This window comes from Pseudophryne corroboree, chromosome 1 (assembly GCF_028390025.1).
Source record: "Pseudophryne corroboree isolate aPseCor3 chromosome 1, aPseCor3.hap2, whole genome shotgun sequence".
In the NCBI taxonomy this organism is placed as follows: Eukaryota; Metazoa; Chordata; class Amphibia; order Anura; family Myobatrachidae; genus Pseudophryne; species Pseudophryne corroboree.
Window position 1 is genome coordinate 844,292,822 of NC_086444.1, and position 21,287 is coordinate 844,314,108.

The following is a 21,287-nucleotide window of genomic DNA, read 5'->3' on the forward strand; positions in this document are numbered from 1 at the left end:
AAATGGTCTATTAATATTAACTGATTAGTGCTTTTATTTTTTAGCCGTTTGTGATTTGTCTTGTCGAATAGGTCCCCTACTATTTGGAGTTACGTATGTATATTAGTTGATAAATTCCTCACTATAGACATGAGTGGGGTTTTTTTTTTTTTACAGTAACGATGCTAAAGAGAAATATTCCTGTCCATCCTTTATAGAACATGACCTTTAATTTCTTACTGACGTGTCCTCATACATCTTTGCTGCAGTTGGGCCAAACAGCCCCACTTGGCGCGCCAGATCCCGTGAGACTCTGCTAGCATCGGGTGTCTTTTTTGTTGTTGAAAACTACTTAGACGCAACGCAATGTGACTTGGACGCACCAGGAGACTGCACTGAATAATTTGATATGCGACACTTGTATATCTGTGTGTGAATGAGTCCCTGAATCTGCATACGAATTGTTACGATGCAATAGCTGTGGATTTTTTTCCCATGCCAAGTTCTGTTGTGCTTCATATACAGACTCCGTCACACACAGATATACAAGTGCCACATATCAAATTAACTAGCACAGTCTCCTGATGCGTCCTAGTCACATTGCATTGTGACAAAGAAACATTCTTCGGCAAAAAAGGAAAAGATGCCAAATGCTAGCAGTGATGCACGTAATGTCAGCTCACTCCCGCAATGCCTCTCCTACTGCGTGGTGTATTGAGGCTAGATGTATGAGGACACATCTGCATAGAAGATGCTAGGCAGTTCTTCTGAAAGCAAGCACTATTTTTGTTCTTGCAGAATTGCAAACTTCATTGAGAGATCGCTCAGAAATGATCCGACAATATTTTAATATGTATGAGTTTAAAAAAAAAATGAGCAAGTATGTAGGAACAACAATTCAATGGTATAATCTGTTTTGATGTAAAATCATTACATGCGGCACTAAGAAACCATTGTTTTCCTTGTGCGATACAAGCTCCCATAGGATTATATTCAACTTGTCATTGAATTCTGGAAAAACAAGGCTGAAAAACAAAGCAACTATTAAAAGACAACTCTTTAATGGGTATTTTTTTTTTTAAATTGTCTATTAAGAAATGGTCACAGAAATATGCTGCAAAAATGTGTTATAATATGCTACTATTGATTTTGACTTACAGTATGGTATATAAAATGAACTAATTGTTTTAAAGTAATATGCAACCATTACGTTAATACAACACTGATCTCAAAAGCTGCCAAGTAAAATCAGGCAAAAAAGCATACAATAACAACGATAACGATAAAATTGTAACACGAAAATCCCCAAACTTTCATTTTTACAGTAGGAACATAACTTGTTTAGTATTAACATTAAACTGAACTTTTTTAACAAAATCAGTAAAATCTGTGTATAAAAAATAACGTCTGTTCTTCATTTTTACTTTTCATGGTTTCCTTATGTTGGTGTCACACCAGAGAGAGAGACGATGGTGAAAGTAAGCATAGCTTCCTCTTCCTGTAGGTTCGTTATGGTGTGCACATTACCTGAAGGTAAAAAATAAAGTTTCCATTGCTTTTAGCTTAAAACATAAGAAAGCTACTGTACACTTTAATTAAAGCAGACACCCACACAATATAATTTTTCTAGTCTACAAATAAACTCTCCCCCTGCCCAAATCCCAGATAAACAATAATAGGATTTTAATTACCTACCGGTAAATCCTTTTCTCGTGGTCCATAAGGGATATTGGGGAGACTTAGTACGATGTGTATAGACGGGGTTCAAAGGAGCCAATGCACTTTAAATTTCTTCACTGGGTGAGCTGGCTCCTCCCCTCTATGCCCCCTCCCACAGGCAGTTATAGGTAAAACAGTGCCCAAAGGAGAAAGGACATATATGAGAGAAGGAACATAAAAACAAGGAGTGGGGAGATTTATATACCAGCACACCACTAACATAAAACAACCAGCAACGGCTGTTAACAATAACAGCAACAGCTGAACAGGTAACCACATAAAAGAGAACCTGCAGAAAAGTCAAAGCACTGAAGCGGGCGCCCAATATCCCTTATAGACTACGAGAAGAGGATTTACTGGTAGGTAATTAAAATCCTATTTTCTCTAGCATCCATAAGGTATATTGGGGAGACTTAGTACGATGGTGACGTCCCAAAGCTTCCAGAACGGGAGGGAATGTGCGGAGACTGCTGCAGCACCGCCTGCCCAAACTGGGAATCCTCTTTGGCCAGGGTATCAAACTTGTAGAACTTAACAAAAGTGTTCTTTCCCGACCAGGTAGCAGCTCGGCATAGTTGCAAGGCCGAGACTCCACGGCAGCTGCCCAGGAAGAGCCCGCTGATCTTGTAGAGTGGGCCTTCAGAGACTTAGGAACAGGTAAGGCTGCCGACACATAGGCCTGTTGGATAGTAAGCCTAAACCAACGAGCAATGGACTGCTTCGAAGCAGGACAACACTTATTCTGCGCATCATAGAGCATGAACAAGGAATCAGTCTTTCTGATCCGAGCTGTTCGCCTGACATAGACCTTCAAGGCTCGCACATCATCCAATGCCTCCGGAGGAGCAGAAGTGACAGAACTTGACGGAACCACAATAGGTTGATTCAAGTGGAACGCAGAGACTACCTTCGGCAGGAACTGCTGCCTAGTCCGGACCTCCGCTCTGTCCTCATAAAAGACCAAGTTTGGACTTTTACACAATAAGGCCCCCAATTCTGAGACACGCCTAGCAGAAGCCAGGGACAGTAACATCACTGACTTCCACGTGAGGTACTTGTCTTCTACCGTCGTCAGAGGATCAAACCAGGAGGACTGTAGAAAATCCAACAAAACATTCAAATCCCAGGGTGCCGTAGGCGGCACAAAAGGAGGTTGCATGTGGAGTACCCCTTGCAAGAAGGTCTGAACTTCTGGCAACACTGCCAATTTCTTCTGAAAGAGAATTGAGAGAGCTGAAATTTGGACCTTAACGGAACACATACGTAATCCCTTATCCACAAAAGCCTGCAGGAAACTAAATAAATGTCCCAAGTGGAACTCTGCAGGCGGATTCGTGTGTTCCTCGCAACAAGAGACATATCTTCTCCAGATATAATGATAGTGTTTTGACATCACAGGTTTCCTGCCCTGAACCTTGGTAGCAATAACCTTTTTGGAAAGGCCCTTGTGAGCTAGGATGTTCCACTCAACCTCCATACCGTCAAACAAAGTCGCCATAAGTCCGGGTAAAAGAACGGTCCCTGTTGAAGAAAATCGCTTCTTAGTGGTAGAGGCCAAGGGTCTTCGATGGACATGTCCAGAAGATCCGCGTACCACGTCCTCTGAGGCCAATCAGAATTGCATGGACTCCTCGATTTCTGATTCGCTTGCGCACCCTTGGGAGCAACGGAATCGGAGGAAACGGGTAGACCAGCCGGTAAGGCCAAGGCGACATCAGTGCATCCACTGTCCTCGTCTGAGTGTCTCTGGTTCGTGAGCAATAGCAGTGAAGCTTCTTGTTGAGTCGAGAAGCTGTCATGTCTATCTGTGGACAGCCCCACTGGTGGATGATCTGCTGGAACACCTGATGGTGGAGTCCCAACTCCCCTGGGTGGAGATCGGGACGACTCAGGAAGTCCGCTTCCCAGTTGTCCACACCCGGAATGCTGTGGCGTTGTCCAACTGTACTTGAATCGCGTGATCGGTGAGCAGTGGAGAAGCCTGAAGCAAAGTATTGTAGATCGCCTGAAGTTACAGAATGTTGATCGGAAGGAGGGCTTTATGGGCTGACCACCTGCCCTGGAACTGCGCCCCTTGGGTGACAGCTCCCCATCCTTGCATCCGTCGTGAGGAGGGTCCAATCCTGAAACTCTGGCCTTCCAGGAGATTGGAGGACAGCAGCCACCACAGGAGGGAAATCCTGGCCCAAGGTGACAGCCGAATCATCCGGTACATCTGTAGATGTGATCCGGACCACTTGCTCAGGAGACCCAATTGAAATGTTCTGGCATGTAACCTCCCATATTGGATCGCCTCGTATGAGGCGACCATCTTCCCCAACAATCTGATGCAAAGATGGATGGACACTCGAGCAGGTCGGAGCACCATGTGGACCATCTCCTTTAGTGTTCTCGCTTTGTCCTCCGGTAGGGAACACCTTCTGGGACACCATATCCAGTAACATCCCCAGGAACAGAAGCCGCTGAGTTGGCTCCAGTTGGGACTTCTGTAGATTGAGAATCCACACATGGCGTGACAGACGTTGGATAGCGTGGTCGATATGGAGCAATAAAAGCTCCCTGGATCTTGCTTTTATCCGAAGATCGTCCAGATAAGGGACAACATTGAGCCCCTGGACCCGGAGTTGAAAAATAATCTCCACCATCACCTTTGTGAATACCCTCGGAGCCGTGGACAGGCCAAAGGGTAAAGCCTGGAACTGGTAGTGAATGTCTAATAGAGCAAACATCTAATAAGCATGATGAGGTGGTCAAATTGGAATATGAAGGTAGACATCCTTGATATCCAAGGAAACCAGGAATTCACTGTTCTTCCACGCCCGCAATCACTGCCCTCAGGGATTCCATTTTGAACTTGAAAACCTTTAGGTAAGGGCACAAGGACTTTAGATTCACAATGGGCCTTGCCGAGCCGTCCGGCTTCGGTACCATAAACAGGCTGGAGTAATAACCCCTGCCTCGTTGTGGTATTGGAACAATGACGTGGGACTGGACCAACTTTCGGATGGCCTGTTGCAACAGAACTTGTGTATCCTCCAAAGCTGGCAAGCTTGATTTGAAAAATTGTTGGGGAGGAGTACCGTCGAACTCCAGCTTGTAGCCCTGAGAAATGAGGTCACTTACCCAGGTATCCTGGCAGGAGCTTTCCCAGATGCGGCTGAAGTGACGCAGTCAAGCTCCCACCTCGAGATCTCCTCGGGGTGGGTGGGCACCATCATACGGAGGACTTAGTGGAAGCATAGTTGGTGCTCTTTTCCTGAGAAACGGTGGATGCAGGTCTTTTTGACTTACACCTCTGGTGCCTCTATTCGCATTGGAGGCACCTCTGGCCCTAGATCGAAATCTGTTAGACCGAAAGGACTGAACAGATGGCCCCAGGTAGGAACGCCTAGCCGCCGGGGCCCCAGAGGGGAGAAACGTCGATTTCCCTGCAGTGACTTTGGAAAGCCATGTATCCAACTCAACCCCAAAGAGCCATTCCCCAGAAAAGGAGAGGGATTCAACACTGCGCTTGGATTCTGCGTCCGCTATCCACTGACGCAACCACAAAGCCCTGCGCGCCGACACTGCCATGGCAGAAGTCCTAGCATTAATATTGCTCATGTCCTTGATTGAGTCACACAGGACGCGTGCAGTGTCCTGAATGTGCTTCAGGAGAGTCACCGTAGTGACCAGAGGCATATCCCCAGAGAGGCCCTCCTGAATTTGAGAACCCCACGTGTGAATGGCATGGGTCATCCAGCAACCCGCTATGACCAGCCTCTGCGATACACAAGCTGCCGTGTAGATAGACTTTAGTGTAGTCTCTTTTTCTGTCCCCAGGATCCTTTATGGCAAGAAGCCCGGGCAGGCATCGCCGCCTTTTTAGACAGTTGAAAGACTGATACGTCAACCCGGAGGTTCTTCCCAGAAATTCCTACGTTCAGGAGCAAATGCGAAAGTGTGCAAAAATCTTTTTGACACTTGGTATTTTTTGTCTGGAATTTTCCAGGTTAATTTCAATAGGTCATCTAACTGCAGAATCAGGGAAAGTGACATTAGGCTTGTTTTGTGTAAAGAAAAATGACTGCTGTGACGCAGCGTCCTCTAGAGGGAGCTTTAACACGTCCTGTATAGCCAGAATGAGGGGTTCAAAACCCTGAGCAGAAGTGGAATCCCCACTAACGGGATCCAAGTCATCCCCATCCTCCTGTATTTCCTCATCTAAATCAGAGAGTAGAGCAGGGAAACCACGCTTTTGTGCTAGAGAGGAGAGCTGTGTAACATCTGCCCTAGAAGCTAAATCTGCAACAGCCTGTTGTAGTAGCTGAGTTTTCTGAACATTAGCAGTGAGTTGTGATGACATATCAGACATCATAGTCTTAAGAGCCCCTAACCAGGAGGGCTCTGGACCCTCTCCCCCAGCCCACTCACTGAGTTGTGAATATTGGCTGCATTGTTCACATGAAACAGAATCAGTTGATAAGGGAGAGAGAATCTGGTGTGGCAGACACTGCATAGCTTGTGTTTACCCATGTTTACAGTAATTACAATTACATACACATAGACAGTAATACTGATCAAGACCGCCCTTACTGTAAGTGAGAGGAGACACACAGAGACACCAGCACCCCCCCCTGCTGTACAGCCCCCAGTGAGGCTGTCAGCTAACTATAACAGTGAAACACTAATGACTTCGGTCCTTTATAGGACACAGATTGTGTACAATAGCGTCTCTCCCCCTTTGCTACACCCTGTACCAGTTTCCCAGCGTCTCTTGTGAGTCAGGAAGAGCTGTGTGTGCATGCTGCTGCTGCATTAAGCAGAGGAAGGCGCCAAAATGCCTCTCGTTCCGCTCCGAAGTAACTCCGCCCCCCTTCCCAAAGGCGCCGGATCTACATTGATTTTTATACTGGCAAAGTCTCCTATTCTACTTAAAAACATCACACAAGTGCTAGCTTAAGCTATTCCAAGCCAGTATACACGGGGGGAGGGGTGGGTGGGTGTGTGTGTCTAGCGGGTCCCCCCCCCCCCCCCGAGAGGGTCCTTATGCCGCGCCTGCGTTCAGCCGCACTGTGGACCGGGTTACACCCCTAGCGGGAACCCTGGTTTGTACTCACCACAGACGTCACCTTCAAGCATATGTTAGGGGTGTGCGGCATGCTGCGATTGCGACAGCTAAGGCGCAGTGCCCCGCTGAACAAACATCTCAGGACAGTGGTCCTGCAGCGGGGAAGCGGCTCTGATACCTCGCAAGGCCGGTGACCATCCCACCCTAACTCCCATGGTGCAGGTATGCTGTTGCCCAAACAGCATCCCGAAAATAAACAAAGTTTAAAAGTAATTGAAGAAAACTCTTTTGGAGCTGCAGAGATGTGCATCCTCTCCAGAGGGCACTTTTTTCTAAACTGCCTGTGGAAATAGGCATAGAGGGGAGGAGCCAGCACACCCAGTGAAGACATTTAAAGTGCACGGACTCCTTTGGAACCCGTCTATACCCATCGTAGTAAGGGGGTGATTCCGACCCGATCACTCGCTGCAGTTTATCGCAGCGCAGCGATCGGGTCGGATCTCCGCATGCGCCGGCCGAAGGCCATTGTATTGTAGCAATCGTCTCTGCCTGCCTCTGCAGTCGCTGGGCAGGAGGGGGCTGGACGGCGGCGGTGTCCGTTGGGAGAGGGGGGGGGGCGCGGTCCTCGGTGGTTGCGTGACGTCACACGCTGCCGCTGCGACCCGGGCAGCGAGGAGGTTCTCCTGGCTAGCCGCAGGAGCTGCGCTGGCCGGGAGTTAGAACGGCCGGCACTGACATGCGGTGCAGACTAACCCTGTGCTGGGCGTCCCCCCACATTTCTGAGTACCTGATCGTAGCTGTGCTAAATTTGGCACAGCTACGATCAACTCGGAATGACCACCTAAGTCTCCCCAATATCCCTTATGGATGCTAGAGAAAATGGATTTCACATATAGCAGCCTATTGCAACTGTTTCTGGGATGGGGTGAATGCTAACCATACTAACAGGATTGTTGTAGACCCAGAAAAGAGGTGCGTAGTTCTAATGCATCGATGGTCTTCACCAGGGGTGAAAAGGGGGGTGTTGTGGGCTTAGTTGCGGCCAATACGCAGGTTGTGGCCCACTGACTGGGTTCTTATGTTGGGTTGAAGAACATTAGAATGTTCAAGGGCAGACAGTAATGCTGGTTGCTGTGAGGTGTAATGGAGCGCAATCGTCTGGAATGGGCCCGAACAGGGTAGGCAATGTGGTACCAGGGGACGGGCAAAAGCAGGTCAGGAGAAAGCCAAAGTCAGAACCAGAAAGTCAGGACATGAGTCTAATACTGTGGTAGAGCGACGAGCATATCCCTGCTGTATCCAGGGGAAGGAGTTGGAGTTGCCTGCACAGATGCTGGGGAGAGGGTGCACCGGCAAGCCACACAGATGCTGGACAAAAGAGAGGCAGTAGACCGGCAGGCACCCACCAGCCACAGCACTGCATCCCGTAGAGGGCTAGTGCCACCGGACTCAAGACGAGGTTGGCGCGATGACAACGCCATCCAATCAGCGTTAATCAAAATACTGCAATTAGCTTACACCCTAAAGAATAAAACATCTCCAGGGTCAATGACAGTATAGTTCACTTGCTGATACATTGGACACCTGTTAACTTGGGCAAGTGTGTCCTGTATAATATAACATACTGGGTGTACTTCAGAGTTGATCGCAGCAGCAAATTTGTTAGCAGTTGGTCAAAACCATGTGCACTGCAGGTGTGGCAGATGTAACATTTGCAGAGAGAGTTAGATTTGGGTGGGTTATATTGTTTCTTTGCAGGGTAAATACTGGCTGCATTATTTTTACACTGCAATTTAGATTTCAGTTTGAACACACCCCACCCAAATCTAACTCTCTCTGCACATGTTATATCTGCCCCCCCCCCCCCCCCTGCAGTGCACATGGTTTTGCCCATCTGCTAATAAATTTGCTGCTGCAATCAACTCTGAATTAGGCCCACTGTGTAAGAAACAGTAATAGCAAAATTAGACGTGTTAAAAGTTCCCGCAAATTCAAGAAAACATCCATTATTTTTCTTTTAATTCTAATTCAGTGTTGACCCAAGCAAAGTGATTTTCAAATACAATGACGTCTGATAACATTTTTTTTCCATGTATATCTCTGATACGTCCTTTAAAACTATGCAATAGTGATTTACATGGATTGACTGATCAAAAAGGTACCAAAAAGCCCAATACACAAAATATAATACTTATGCAAACAATTACCAAATGAAGTGATAACCTCTAAACTCTCATTTGTTATTAATAAGATACTTCTACGACATATGCAGAACTTTCTGGCAGCAGGCAGAGAAGAGTGCTATTTAGTAGTAAATTTACTAAAATGGGAGTTCTATTTAAGATGGGATGTTGCCCATACCAACCAATCAGATTCTACTTCTCATTTATCTAGCACCTTTAGAAGATAATACCTGGAATCTGATAGGTTGCTATGGCCAACATCCCATCTTAAGTAGAAATCCCATCTTATAAATTTACCCCTTAAGAGACTTAAGAAGCAAAGATTTGGTATTTGTAGAAAGTGAGACACCTAAATGAACACTGCTCCTGTTAGATTTGAACAATCCACCTTGCGGCACTGACAGCGCTATCCTCTCTGTATGACCAGAGTAGCTAGGCTGGCAGTACACGGCAGTACAATGTACATAATAGGTAAAAACTCAGGGTGACTGCTGCCTAACAAGGATGCTAAGTCTGTAATAGCAATATCACTGTCACTGATGGAATTACTAACGCCCTTCCCAATTTTCTACCTAGGCTTAGAGATCAGTGTATGGACATTGCACACATGTACATATATACAATTAATTTATATTAACTACATCCATTTATTTATTTTTATTTGAGGGCTCAAAAAAAGAAAAGAAATGTACCTACCTGGAGGAATGAAAAATGAATCTCCCGTTTTTAAGGTGTAATCTGACTTGTGAAGAGTTAGTTTCACCGAACCATTGGCAACATAATAAGTCTACAAAAAAATGGAAACTATTATTAAGGACAATTTATAAATTAATAACAAAAAAGATAATTTAGTTTAAATATTCTTAGCTAGTAATATAGGACAAAATATTCTAAATATTCAAGGCAAGGGGAGTATATATTGAAAAAGCACAATGAACCTTTTGTCTTAAATTGAAGACTGTAGTAAGCTAGGGAATTTTAAAGACTAGGCCTGAAAACAAAAAACCTATATAAAATAGGATGTTTTATTGGGGACACTGGAGCCATGCAGTACAGAGGCGGCTGAACCTACAAAATAAAATTGTTTTGGAGCGTTCCTGAGAGTTCCTGCCTGCTCCCCCCTCAAGGATTACCTCCAATACATTATAATATGGACAAACAATAACTGTAGCTCTGTGAGAAATCATGACACTGTCACTTATACAACATACAAGTGTGTGAATATTGGGAAACAAAAAAATTAAATAACATGAATAAAGTTCATCAAAAAGTTAAACTATAGGGCGTGGCTTGGCAAACATCAAGACTAGACGTGTCTCTCTGGAGCTCCGGCTCATCCCGGCTAATTGGGCCCCTGCAAGCCTCTCTGCTGCTGCCAGTGTCACCTCAAACAGTGCCCCTTCACTTGCTTTACCTGCTGTGCTGCTGGGGTTTGCGCTCGCAGAGCCGGGAGGGACCTCCTGTCCCTCTGCAGGTTGCGGCCTTCCCTCGTACCTCAAGCCGGGGCTCAATTTACAGGCCGTTCTTGACAATCCGTGGCGACGTGCCTGTCCAGGACCGAGGTGCGCGGACACGCTCGTCCCCGGAGTCGTTTGCCTGTGCCCCGCTGCTCCGTCCGGAGAGGCCACCACCCGCACGCACAGTGCCGGAGGCTAGCACCCGCCATTTTGTAAGCCCTCCTTCTGCTTCTGACGGGGCGCCGCCGAACACAGTACTCGCTACCACTCTGGGGCGCCTTTATCTGAGAGCAGGTGTGGGGACCCACCGCCCTCTGTTGCCTGGAGCACCACCGCACAGTGGCAGTTTGTGCACCGCTATGTACACCTACAGAGGGTCCATCGAAAGGGAGGTAAGCAGCTGGGGCTTGTTCCTATCCCCCAGAGGGGACTCTTACTCCGCAGCCCACAGACCCCTTTGTAGTCTGCCCTGCTACTTGCAGGTGGCCAACAGTGTGTGCACAATCCTGCTAACCATACGGTGCGGCGGCACCTACCTGACTCACCTGGGCCCTGTCAATTGTGGGTCTGTTTCCAACTCCACATTAGTTCTGCGGACCCTGGCCTCGCCGCCTGTGGATCCACCTCCGTATACAGGAGGTGTCGGAGGTGGAGCAGCATATTGCGCATCGTCTGCTGCATGTGCACCTGAAAGCTCCTGTTAAGGTGAATCTCTCTGTGCTTGGTGCGACTTTTCTGGCGATTGTTCTCTGCACGATGGCTGCCTATTACTATTGCTATTTACATTGATGCTTCCTAAATGGGTCTCATGCTTTGAGCCGGGCCTTTCATATCTCATGGGTTGATGACCCCCCCATATATATGTAGTAACCACAGCGCACTAGCCATCACAGAGCCCCTCCAGGCCTCCACCTACGGTCTCCCCTTTTTGTATTACTTTAGAGTAGTCTCTCAATATGCCGGCGAGAAGAGGGGGTATAACCCCCCGGAGACCTGCACCTATACAATTTCCTAAAGCCTCTGCCTCGAGTCAAAAGTCACCTATTACGACCTCAGCGGGCTCCCTGACACCCTGTAACCAATCTAAATCTCCCGCTCTCCATGTATCGAAGGACCTGGGTTTGGACATGGATCCGCAGGCTCCCCTCACCACCCAAACGATGCTCAAAATGTTTTCAGCCTTTCGCTCGGACATTCTGTCTGGTGTTGATTCCTCAATTCAAACACTCAGGTCTGATCTAGTGAGCATTGCAGGTCGTACTGAATATCTAGAAGATAAAATGCAGGAGCTAGTGACATCTAATAATGATCTCCTCACATTCTGAATTGCAAAACGATATGATCTCGCTCCGTGAAAAAGTGGCTGACTAGGAGGACAGGTCGCGGAGAAACAATGTTAAGGTTAGGGGTGTGCCGGACTCAGTAGCTCCTGCGGAACTGAGAGACTATGTCACCAAATTGTTCCAGAAACTTCTCCCAACAACGTCAACGCAAGATTTGCTTACTGATCGTATCCACCGCTTACCCAAGCCGCGTGGTGGATTCTCGGCTAACTTCCCGAGGGACACTTTGCTAAGAGTCCACTTCTTCCACGTTAAGGAAGATATCCTCAGGGCCGCCAGGCAGGCATTAGATTCTGACACTTTGGGAGGCTTGCATATATACCCTGACCTCTCTCAATTCACCCTGGACAAGAGACAGACATTTCGCCCGATTACGACTGCTCTCACAGACAACGACATCCAGTATAGATGGGGATTCCCGGTCAAGCTGATCGTCAGATAGGACTCCCTACAAAAACTCTACATTTGAAGCCGGAGTGAAGTTACTAGAAGACTGGGACATTCGAATTCCGCATTCTCAGGTTGCTGCACCAGCTCCGGTGTCGGATACCCGAAGTCTGGCCTCCATGTGTAGATTGCTTTCTTTTGATTGCTTAAATTGTGTGCATTTAGAGGTCCAGATGATCTTCATAGAAACCTTATGTTCTATATGTGCTGTTGTTAGTGTCTGTACTCAGACTTAGTTTTTATGTTTTGTGAGTTCTCTCTGGCTTTTCCAGTTCCCACAGTTGTGTATTTTTATTCTTTTAGACGCTAGGCCCAGTGACGGTTCTGTGTTTACCTTTTCATGTTTAACTTTTTTCTGCAGGCTTTTACAGCTATGTATGATAATCTCTGGCCCTAGGAACTACTGTTTATCGTATGTCATATTGCCCACTAGCTAGTGCCTCTGTCGACCGAGCTAGCTGGTGCGCTGTTTGTTGCTCTTTTGAGTTATGTTTCTCTATTATTGGTGGTTTTCGGTATGTGTGAGACCCGTCAGAGCCCACTCCACCAATGGTTTTTGTTTTGCCACCTTGTTTTTTCTGTGGCAAACATTGTGGCCCTGAATGCAGGGCTTTTTCTGTTTTTCTCTTCTTTGCTTTCTTCTCTTCCGCTTCTTTTCCCCTCTCTCCTTTTCCTCCTGTTTTTCCCTCCCTCTGTGAAGTCCAACTCCATTCACGACCCTAACGAGATTGCATTAGCTTACCTTACCCTTTTCAATGGTTAAGTTTTATTCTCTGAATGCACATGGCCTAAAATCCCCATGTAAGCGACGCCAAGCATTAGAAACCTTTCATAAAGAAAGAGCTAAAGTTGTTAGCCTCCAGGAGAGACACTTTCTAGCTTCTGCCCCTCCTGCTCTCCACAATCTTCGCTATCCGGTAGGTTATTTTGCAAATGGCCCCGTTAAGAGAAATGGGGTCTCTATTCTCTTCCACAACACAGTCAATTTTGACCTGTATTCTCAATTTACAGATAAGGAGGGGAGATATTTGATTTTAGTGGGGAAGCTGGAGGACGTTGAGGTAACGCTCGTCTCCCTATACGCCCCAAAAACTAATCAAATCCCTTTCTTACGTAAACTATCTATCACCATCCAAAAGATTCAGAAAGGTCGCCTAGTTGTTATGGGTGATTTCAACCTGGTCCCTGATGAGAAGCTTGATAAAACCTCCCCCCCCCCCCCCCATCGACCCCTACGAGGGACACGCTCCCCGTCTAGTTTAAGTCGTTTGCGAGTGGAGTTTGATTTGTATGAAGTCTGGCGCGTGCAGTCCCCTACAATTAAAGATTACACCTTCTTCTCCTATGTCCATAACTCATACTCCCGCATTGACCTGATTGTAGTTGATAAGTGGTCTTTACAACAGTCGTCTAAGTCAACTATCTCCCCGGTTGCTTGGTCAGACCATGCAGCAGTGCTTGGTCATGGACAATCACTCTCAGTTCTTTCCTCGACCCTGGCGACTGCCGGAATATATCTTGAGGTCTCCGGAGGCATCTTCTGCTATCGCAGACGCCTTGTCTTCATACCTAGCAACTAACTCCCCTTTGGATACGTCTATCCCTACGCGCTGGTGCGCCTTAAAGGCGGTTCTGCGGGGGGTCATTATCCAAACGGAGGCTAGATTAAAAAGACAATACTTGAGTCAACAGGAAGCTTTAGAAACACAACTACTCCAGGCGGAATCTCTGAATAGGTCCCAGCCCTTGCGCCGTTTGAAACGTGAAATAGTTTCAATTAGGAACCAGCTTAAAAAATTGTTTTTACAGCGCATTCGTCATGCCTATGCTAAACTTTAACAGAAATACTATTCCTTAGGTAATAAGTCCGGTAAATTTTTAGCTCATAAATTAAGAATACGTCAAACTAAAAATACAATTGAATCTATTCAGACTTCAGATGGATGATAGCTGTTAAATTCATCCGATATAGCGAATGCTTTCGCAGAGTTTTATAACAACCTGTATAATTTAGCCTTAGACCCCGACACTACTCAACCCACCCCTTCCTTGATATCCTTCTTGGAAAGCTTGCAATTTCCTTGGTTATCCTCAGGTGATGTAGACTCTCTTAGTGCACCTTGGTCTACAGAGGAAATAGCATTGGTTATTAAATCTTTACCGTCGGCAAAGGCCCCTGGTCCGGATGGATTTACTAACTCTTTCTACAGACAATACGCTTCAGATCTCATTCCCTCACTTTCTGCTTTATATAACTATGCTACTGAGTGCGGATCTCTCCCAGAGGAACTCTTACAAGCTCGTATTGTCACGATTCCCAAACCTGGAAAAGATCTCTCCCTTTATCCCTGCTCTAATCCATCCGGACCAGGTAGGTTTTGTAGGACGACGGCAAGCATCAGATAATACGAGAAGAGTTTTTGACCTAGGCGAATATATTGCTCATACGGGTAAAGAGGCAATTTTCCTTTACCTTGATGCGGAGAAAGCATTCGACAGGCTACATTGGGGCTTTTGCTTTGATACTCTGTTCAGATTTGGTTTAAGGGGCCCCATTTTGTCCTCTATTTCAGCGCTGTATAGTTCCCCTACTGCTGTTGTATTTAGTAACAGTTTCTCTTCCCCTCCTTATAAAATTTCTAACAGAACCAGACAGGACTACCCTCTGTCTTCCCTTATGTATATATTAGCGATAGAACCCCTTGCACTGGCAATACGCCAGTCCTCTGCTTTCCTGGGTATAAATGTGGGGTCATCTCTTCATTAAATTGGTCTGTTTGCTGACGACGTCCTCCTATTCATTACGAAACCCATAACTGTATTACCGGTCCTTCATGAGATTATAGACCGCTTCAGCGCAGCGTAATTTTATAAGCTGAACACGTCCAAAACTGAGGCTTTGCCGTTTAATTTGGATCCAGAGAAGCTTTCCGCACTCCGACTCCGCTATAAATATAACTGGAAGAAGGACTTCCTTATCTATCTTGGTATTAATATCCCTAACTCTCTATCTACAGTAACAGAAATTAATTACACTCCGATACTGTCCCAGATAGATTCCTTAAGTAAATCATGGTTCAGTTTGGAGGTATCATGGTTGGGCAGGATTGCTGCATTTAAAAACAGGATTTTGATACCCACCGGTAAATCCTTTTCTCCTAGTCCGAAGAGGATGCTGAGGTCCATTTTAGTACCATGGGGTATAGACGGTTCCGCAGGAGCCTTCGGCACTTTAAGACTTTTCAACTAGTGTGAACTGGCTCCTCCCTCTATGCCCCTCCTCCAGACCTCAGTATAGGAACTGTGCCCGAGGAGACCGACAACTTCGAGAGAAGGATTTACATTAACTAGGGCGAGATTTACACCAGCCTATACTCTACAGGCATGCCTCCTAACAAGGACATAACATAACCCATGCTAACGTGCATGTACAACAATACAGACAACCTCGGTAAAAAAAACAAATAACACTTGTGTAAGAACGGTTATCAAAATTCTGCAGGAAATTGAGCACTGGGCGGGCGCCCAACATCCTCTACGGATTAGGAGAAAAGGATTTACCGGTAGGTATCAAAATCCTGTTTTCTCATACGTCCTAGAGGATGCTGGGGTCCATTTTAGTACCATGGGGATGTACCAAAGCTCCCAGTACGGGCGGGAAAGTGCCAATGTTCCTGCAACACTGACTGACCAAACTGAAGGTCGTCAGCCGCCAAGGTGTCAAACCTGTAGAACTTAGCAAACGTGTTTGCACCTGACCAAGTATTTGCTCTGCAAATTTGTAATGCCGAGACACCCCGGGCAGCCGCCCAGGTTGAACCCACTTTCCACGTGGAGTGGGCCTTTACCGAAGTCGGTATCGGCAATCCTGCCTTAGAATGAACGTGCTGAATCGTACCCCGGATCCAGCGAGTAATAGTCTGGTTAGAAGCCGGACACCCAATTTTCGTGGGGTCATAAAGGACAAACAAGGCCTCTGTTTTCTGTAATCTAGCCGTTCTTGACACATAAATCTCCAGAGTCCTGACGACATCCAAAGACTTGGGAACGGCTGAGGTGTCAGAAGCCACTGGCACCACCACAGGTTGGTTAATATGGAATGAAGACACAACCTTAGGAAGAAAATGCTGACGCTTCCGCAGTTCAGCTCTAGCTTCGTATAAAATCAAATAAGGACTCTTATGAGAAAGAGCTCCTAATTCAGACACACGTCTGCCTGATGCCAAAGCCAAAAGCATGACCACTTTCCAAGAGAGAAACTTTAACTCTACCTCCTGTAGGGGTTCAAACCAGTCCGATTTTAGGAACTGCAACACCACATTTAGATCCCATGGTGCCGCAGGCGGCACAAAAGGAGGTTGGATGCGCAAAACACCTTTAACGAATGTCTGAACCTCAGGAAGAGAAGCCAATTGTTTCTGGAAGAAAATGGACAAAGCTGAAATTTGGACCTTGATGGACCCTAGTCGCAAACCAGCATCCACCCCTGCCTTCAGAAAAAGGAGAAGCCATCCCAATTTAAAATCCACTGCAGGAGATTCCCTGGATTCACACCAGGAAATATATTTTCTCCATATTCAATGGTAATGTTTGGACCCCCTTTCTACCCAGAATAAGGACCTCCTTTCTAGCCAGAATAAGGGTGGGGATGACTGCCTTAGAAATACCCTTATGAGCTAGGATCTGGCGTTCAACAGCCATGCTATCAAACGTAGCCACGTAAGTCTTGATAAACTAACGGGCCTTGCTGAAGTAGGTCCTCGTGAAGAGGAAGGGCCCAAGGGTCATCCAAGAGCAACTCCTGAAGAACTGGATACCAAGCCCTCCTTGGCTAGTCTGGCGCGATGAGAATCGCCCGAACCTTTGTTATTCTGATCAGCTTGAGAACCCTTGGTATTAGAGGAAGTGGAGGGAACAGATACACTGACTGGAACACCCACTGGGTTACCAGAGCATCCACCGCCACTGCCTGTGGGTCTCTCGACCTGGAACAGTATGTCAGAAGTTTCTTGTTGAGACGAGAAGCCATCATGTCTACTTGAGGGACGCCCCAACGTCTTGACAGGTCTGCAAAGACCTCTTGGTGCAGGTCCCATTCTCCTGGATGGAGATCTTATCTACTGAGGAAGTCTGCTTCCCAGTTGTCCACTCATGGACTGAAGATTGCTGACAGAGCTCTTGCATGTCTTTCTGCCCAGAGGAGCATCTTTGTTACCTCCGCCATCGCAGCTTGCTTTTTGTTCCTCCTTGACGGTTGATGTGAGCCATTGCTGTCACATTGTCCGACTGGATATGTATGGGCAGATCGTGGAGAAGATGCGTTGCTTGTTAAAGGCAGTTGTACACTGCTCTTAACTCCAGAATATTTATATGAAGAAGCGTCTCCTGACTTGACCACCTTCCTTGGAAGCTTTTTCCTCTCGTGACTGCTCCCCAACCGCAGAGGCTTGCATCCGTGGTCCCTAGGACCCAATCTTGAATCCCGAACCTGCGGCCCTCCAATAGGTGAGACGATTGCAGCCACCACAGGAGTGAAATCCTGGATCTTGTTGACAGAAATATCTGAAGGTGCATCTGAAGGTGTGATCCGGACCACTGGTCTAAGAGATCCCACTGGAAAATCCTGGCATGGAATCGGCCAAACTGTAGGGCCTCGTAGGCCGCTACCATCTTTCCCAGTAGGCGAATGCATTGGTGAACAGACAGACATGCAGGTTTCAAAATTTGTTTTACCATTTCCTGGATTTGTAGAGCTTTCTCCATTGGAAGGAAAACTCTCTGCACCTCGGTGTCCAGTATCATTCCCAGAAATGATAGTTTCGTTGTCGGTTCCAACTGAGATTTTGGAAAATTCAGGATCCAACCGTGTTGTTGAAGCACCGACAGAGAGAGTAATGTCTTGTGCTAGCTTCTCCCTGGACCTCGCTTTTATGAGGAGATCGTCCAGGTAAGGAATTATGTTGACTCCTTTCTTGCGAAGAAGTACCATCATCTCCGCCATCACCTTGGTGAATACCTTTTGGGGCCGTGGAGAGACCGAAAGGAAACGTTTGGAATTGATAATGACAGTCCTGTACCGCAAACCTCAGGTATGCCTGATGTGGAGGGTAGATGGGGACATGTAGATAAGCATCCTTGATGTCCACTGACACCATAAATTCCTTCTCCTCCAAACTGGAGATCACCACTCTCAGAGACTCCATCTTGAACTTGAATCGTTTTAGAAATAGATTTAAAGACTTCAGGCTCAGAATTGGTCTGACCGAGCCGTCCGGCTTCGGGACCACAAAGAGGCTTGAATAAAAACCTTTTTTCTGTTGTAATTCGGGAACCAAAGAAATTACCTCGTCTTGACACAATTTTTGTATTGTGTCCAATACCTTTGTTCTGTCTTATACCGAAACTGGCAAGGTTGATTTGAAAAATCGGCATAGGGGAAGTTCTTGGAATTCCAACCTGTAACCCTGGGAACAATTTGTAACACCCAAGGGTCCACATCTGAACGACTCCAAAGTTGACTGAAAAACAGTAAGCGAGCCCCCACCCGACCGCCCTCCCGCAAGGGAACCCCAGTGTCATGCTGAGGACTTTGCAGCAGCAGCAGCTGCTGGTTTCTGTTCTGGTGAAGTAGCGGGCGTGGTAGGATTTCTTCCTCTACCGCGATCTCTGCCTGCAAACAAGGGGTTGCCTTTCACCTTTTTGTACCTGTTTGGCCGAAAGGACTGCATGGTGTTAGACTGATACCCTTTCTTAGGGGGAACATACACAGAAGGTAAAAATGCAGATTTTCCTGAAGTAGTTGTGGATATCAAGGCATGCAATTTGTCACCAAAAAGGGCCTCCCCATTATAAGGGAGCGTCTCGATATTCCTTTTTGATTCAGCATCAGCATTCCAGTGACGAATCCATAAAGCTCTACGCCCTGATACCGCCATGGCGGTGGCTCTGGAACTGAGCAAACCCACATCCTTCATAGCTTTGATGTGGTTAAGGGTGAGGAGAACTTCATCTCTATCCCCAGTATCAATATTAACCATTAAGTTGTCTGCCCACTTCTCTACCGCATTACCCACTCATGCACTAGCAATGGCGGGCCTGAGTATGGTACCATTCGCAGTAAATAAGGATTTAAAAATAGTTTCCAATTTACAGTCAGCCGGGTCCTTAAGAGACGCTGACCCAGGGGCAGGCAAGGTTATTTTCTTAGAAAGTCTGGAGACTGAGGTGTCTACCACTGCAGGCGTCTCCCACCTTTTCCTATCCTCCTCAGGGAAAGGATATGCAACCAGTAAGCATTTGGGAATAGAACATTTCTTCCCAGGGTTAGACCAGGCTCCATCAAAGAAATCATTTATAGGTTTAGACGGAGGAAAAGTTATTTAGTCTAAAATAGTCCTTTTCCTCAGGTGTAGGTGTATTATCAGGATACTCTAACACCTCTTTAATAGCAACAATCATACGTTGAATGCTTTTAGCCAACTTGGAGTCTACCCCTCTTAAATCCCGTGTGTCATCAGTGTCAGTGTCCCCCTTCATAATCTGTGCAAGGGACCGTTTCTGGGAATCTGAGGGGACTTTTGTAGATGACCCTGAAGGATCATTAAACAGGGCATCCTCTACAGACCGTCTCCAATAAATAGTCTGCTGTTCAGAGTCAGAAAACTTTTGTGCTAACATAGAAATATTACTCTGCAATCTTTTCACCTCTCTGGCTCCTTCTGGGATGGAAGAGCCATTACAGTACCCACTTGTGCATCCATAATAGGTTCCTCCAAAGAGGAATCCTCCCCACCCCTGTCAGACAAGACACACGCGTGTAAAGTCACACACACACACAGCCCCCTTACACACAGGAGCTAACGGGGACAGATCCACAGTAAGGCCCAGGAGAGGAATACAAGGGGATTTGCCAGCTCACACTCAGCGGTAATTTAGAAATGTGTGAAACACACTCACAACGCTGATTTATATTATTAATAATTATAAGCTCCTTCCCTGAACAGTGTATCTTGTATTTCCAGAGAAGCGCAGAGTGGATCCTCTCAGCAGCGTCTGCAGGGAGAAAATGGCGCTGAGTGAGTGAGCTGAACAGCCTGAGGAGAAGCTCCGGCCCCTAAAATGGCGCGTTTCCCCTGAGGCAGGGGAATTATTTTACTGGCCTCCCCGGGGGTCCCCACGAGTGGGGAGACATATATATATATATATATATATATATATATATATATGTGTGTGTACAGTATTTAAGCCAGCAGAGAGGTGACATGTCACTCAGAGCTCGCGCCCCCCCCCCCCCCGCGAGCTCTGCGCCTGAGACATGGCGCGCTGCGTCCCGCTGCGCTGGTACCTTAATTAGCCGCCACGATGACCGGAGGACCACTCTGCCGGACTTCTGGCTCTGTTAGGGGGTGACGGCAGTGCTGTGGGAGTGAACCGCGAGCCATGGGTGAGCTGTGTTCATTTCCCTCAGGAGCTAATGGTGTCCTGTCAGCGGAGACTAGAACCATTAAACTAATTGAGAAGTTGGTTCTAATCTCCCCCCCCTAAGTCCCACGAAGCAGGGAAGGTGTTGCCATCATCTTCCCTGTAAAATAAAAAACCTAACAAAGTCTTTTCCAGCAAAGCTCTGTAGAGCTTCACCAGAGTGCGTCCAGTCTCCTGGGCACATTTTCTAAACTGAGGTCTGGAGGAGGGGCATAGAGGGAGGAGCCAGTTCACACTAGTTGAAAAGTCTTAAAGTGCCGAAGGCTCCTGCGGAACAGTCTATACCCCATGGTACTAAAATGGACCCCAGCATCCTCTAGGGCGTATGAGAAATGTCGATCCTACCACGGCTAATGTATCTATTCCGAGCAATCCCCTAAGGATTGTAGGTCGAATACACTCATTAATATTGAACTACTGTATATCTGGAAGAAAACCCCCCCTCGACTTGCATATAAGCGTTTAACTAGATCAAGAAAGTTTGGTGGTCTGCAAGTACCGAACTTAAGAAAATACCAATTCGCTTGTATAGTGGCCCAATTGAGTGATTGGTCTCTACCTGTAGGCAAGAAAATAGGATTTTAATACCTACCGGTAAATCCTTTTCTCTTAGTCCGTAGAGGATGCT

At 46.7% G+C, this 21,287-nt stretch overlaps 1 protein-coding gene across 11 annotated transcripts in view; it reads right to left on the reverse strand.

The window, feature by feature from the left end:
• Positions 1 to 1,018: 1,018 nt before the first annotated feature.
• The window catches only part of CENPC (centromere protein C), a 755,709-nt gene continuing 735,440 nt past the window's right edge, over positions 1,019 to 21,287 (reverse strand). For all 11 annotated transcript variants that reach the window (XM_063919916.1, XM_063919914.1, XM_063919915.1 and 8 more), the window contains 2 exons: positions 9,628 to 9,718; positions 1,019 to 1,506 (listed from right to left, as the gene is read on the reverse strand). In XM_063919916.1, coding sequence (XP_063775986.1) covers positions 1,418 to 1,506; positions 9,628 to 9,718 — 180 coding nt within the window. In that variant the 3' untranslated portion in view covers positions 1,019 to 1,417. The remainder of the gene's footprint in view (positions 1,507 to 9,627; positions 9,719 to 21,287) is intronic.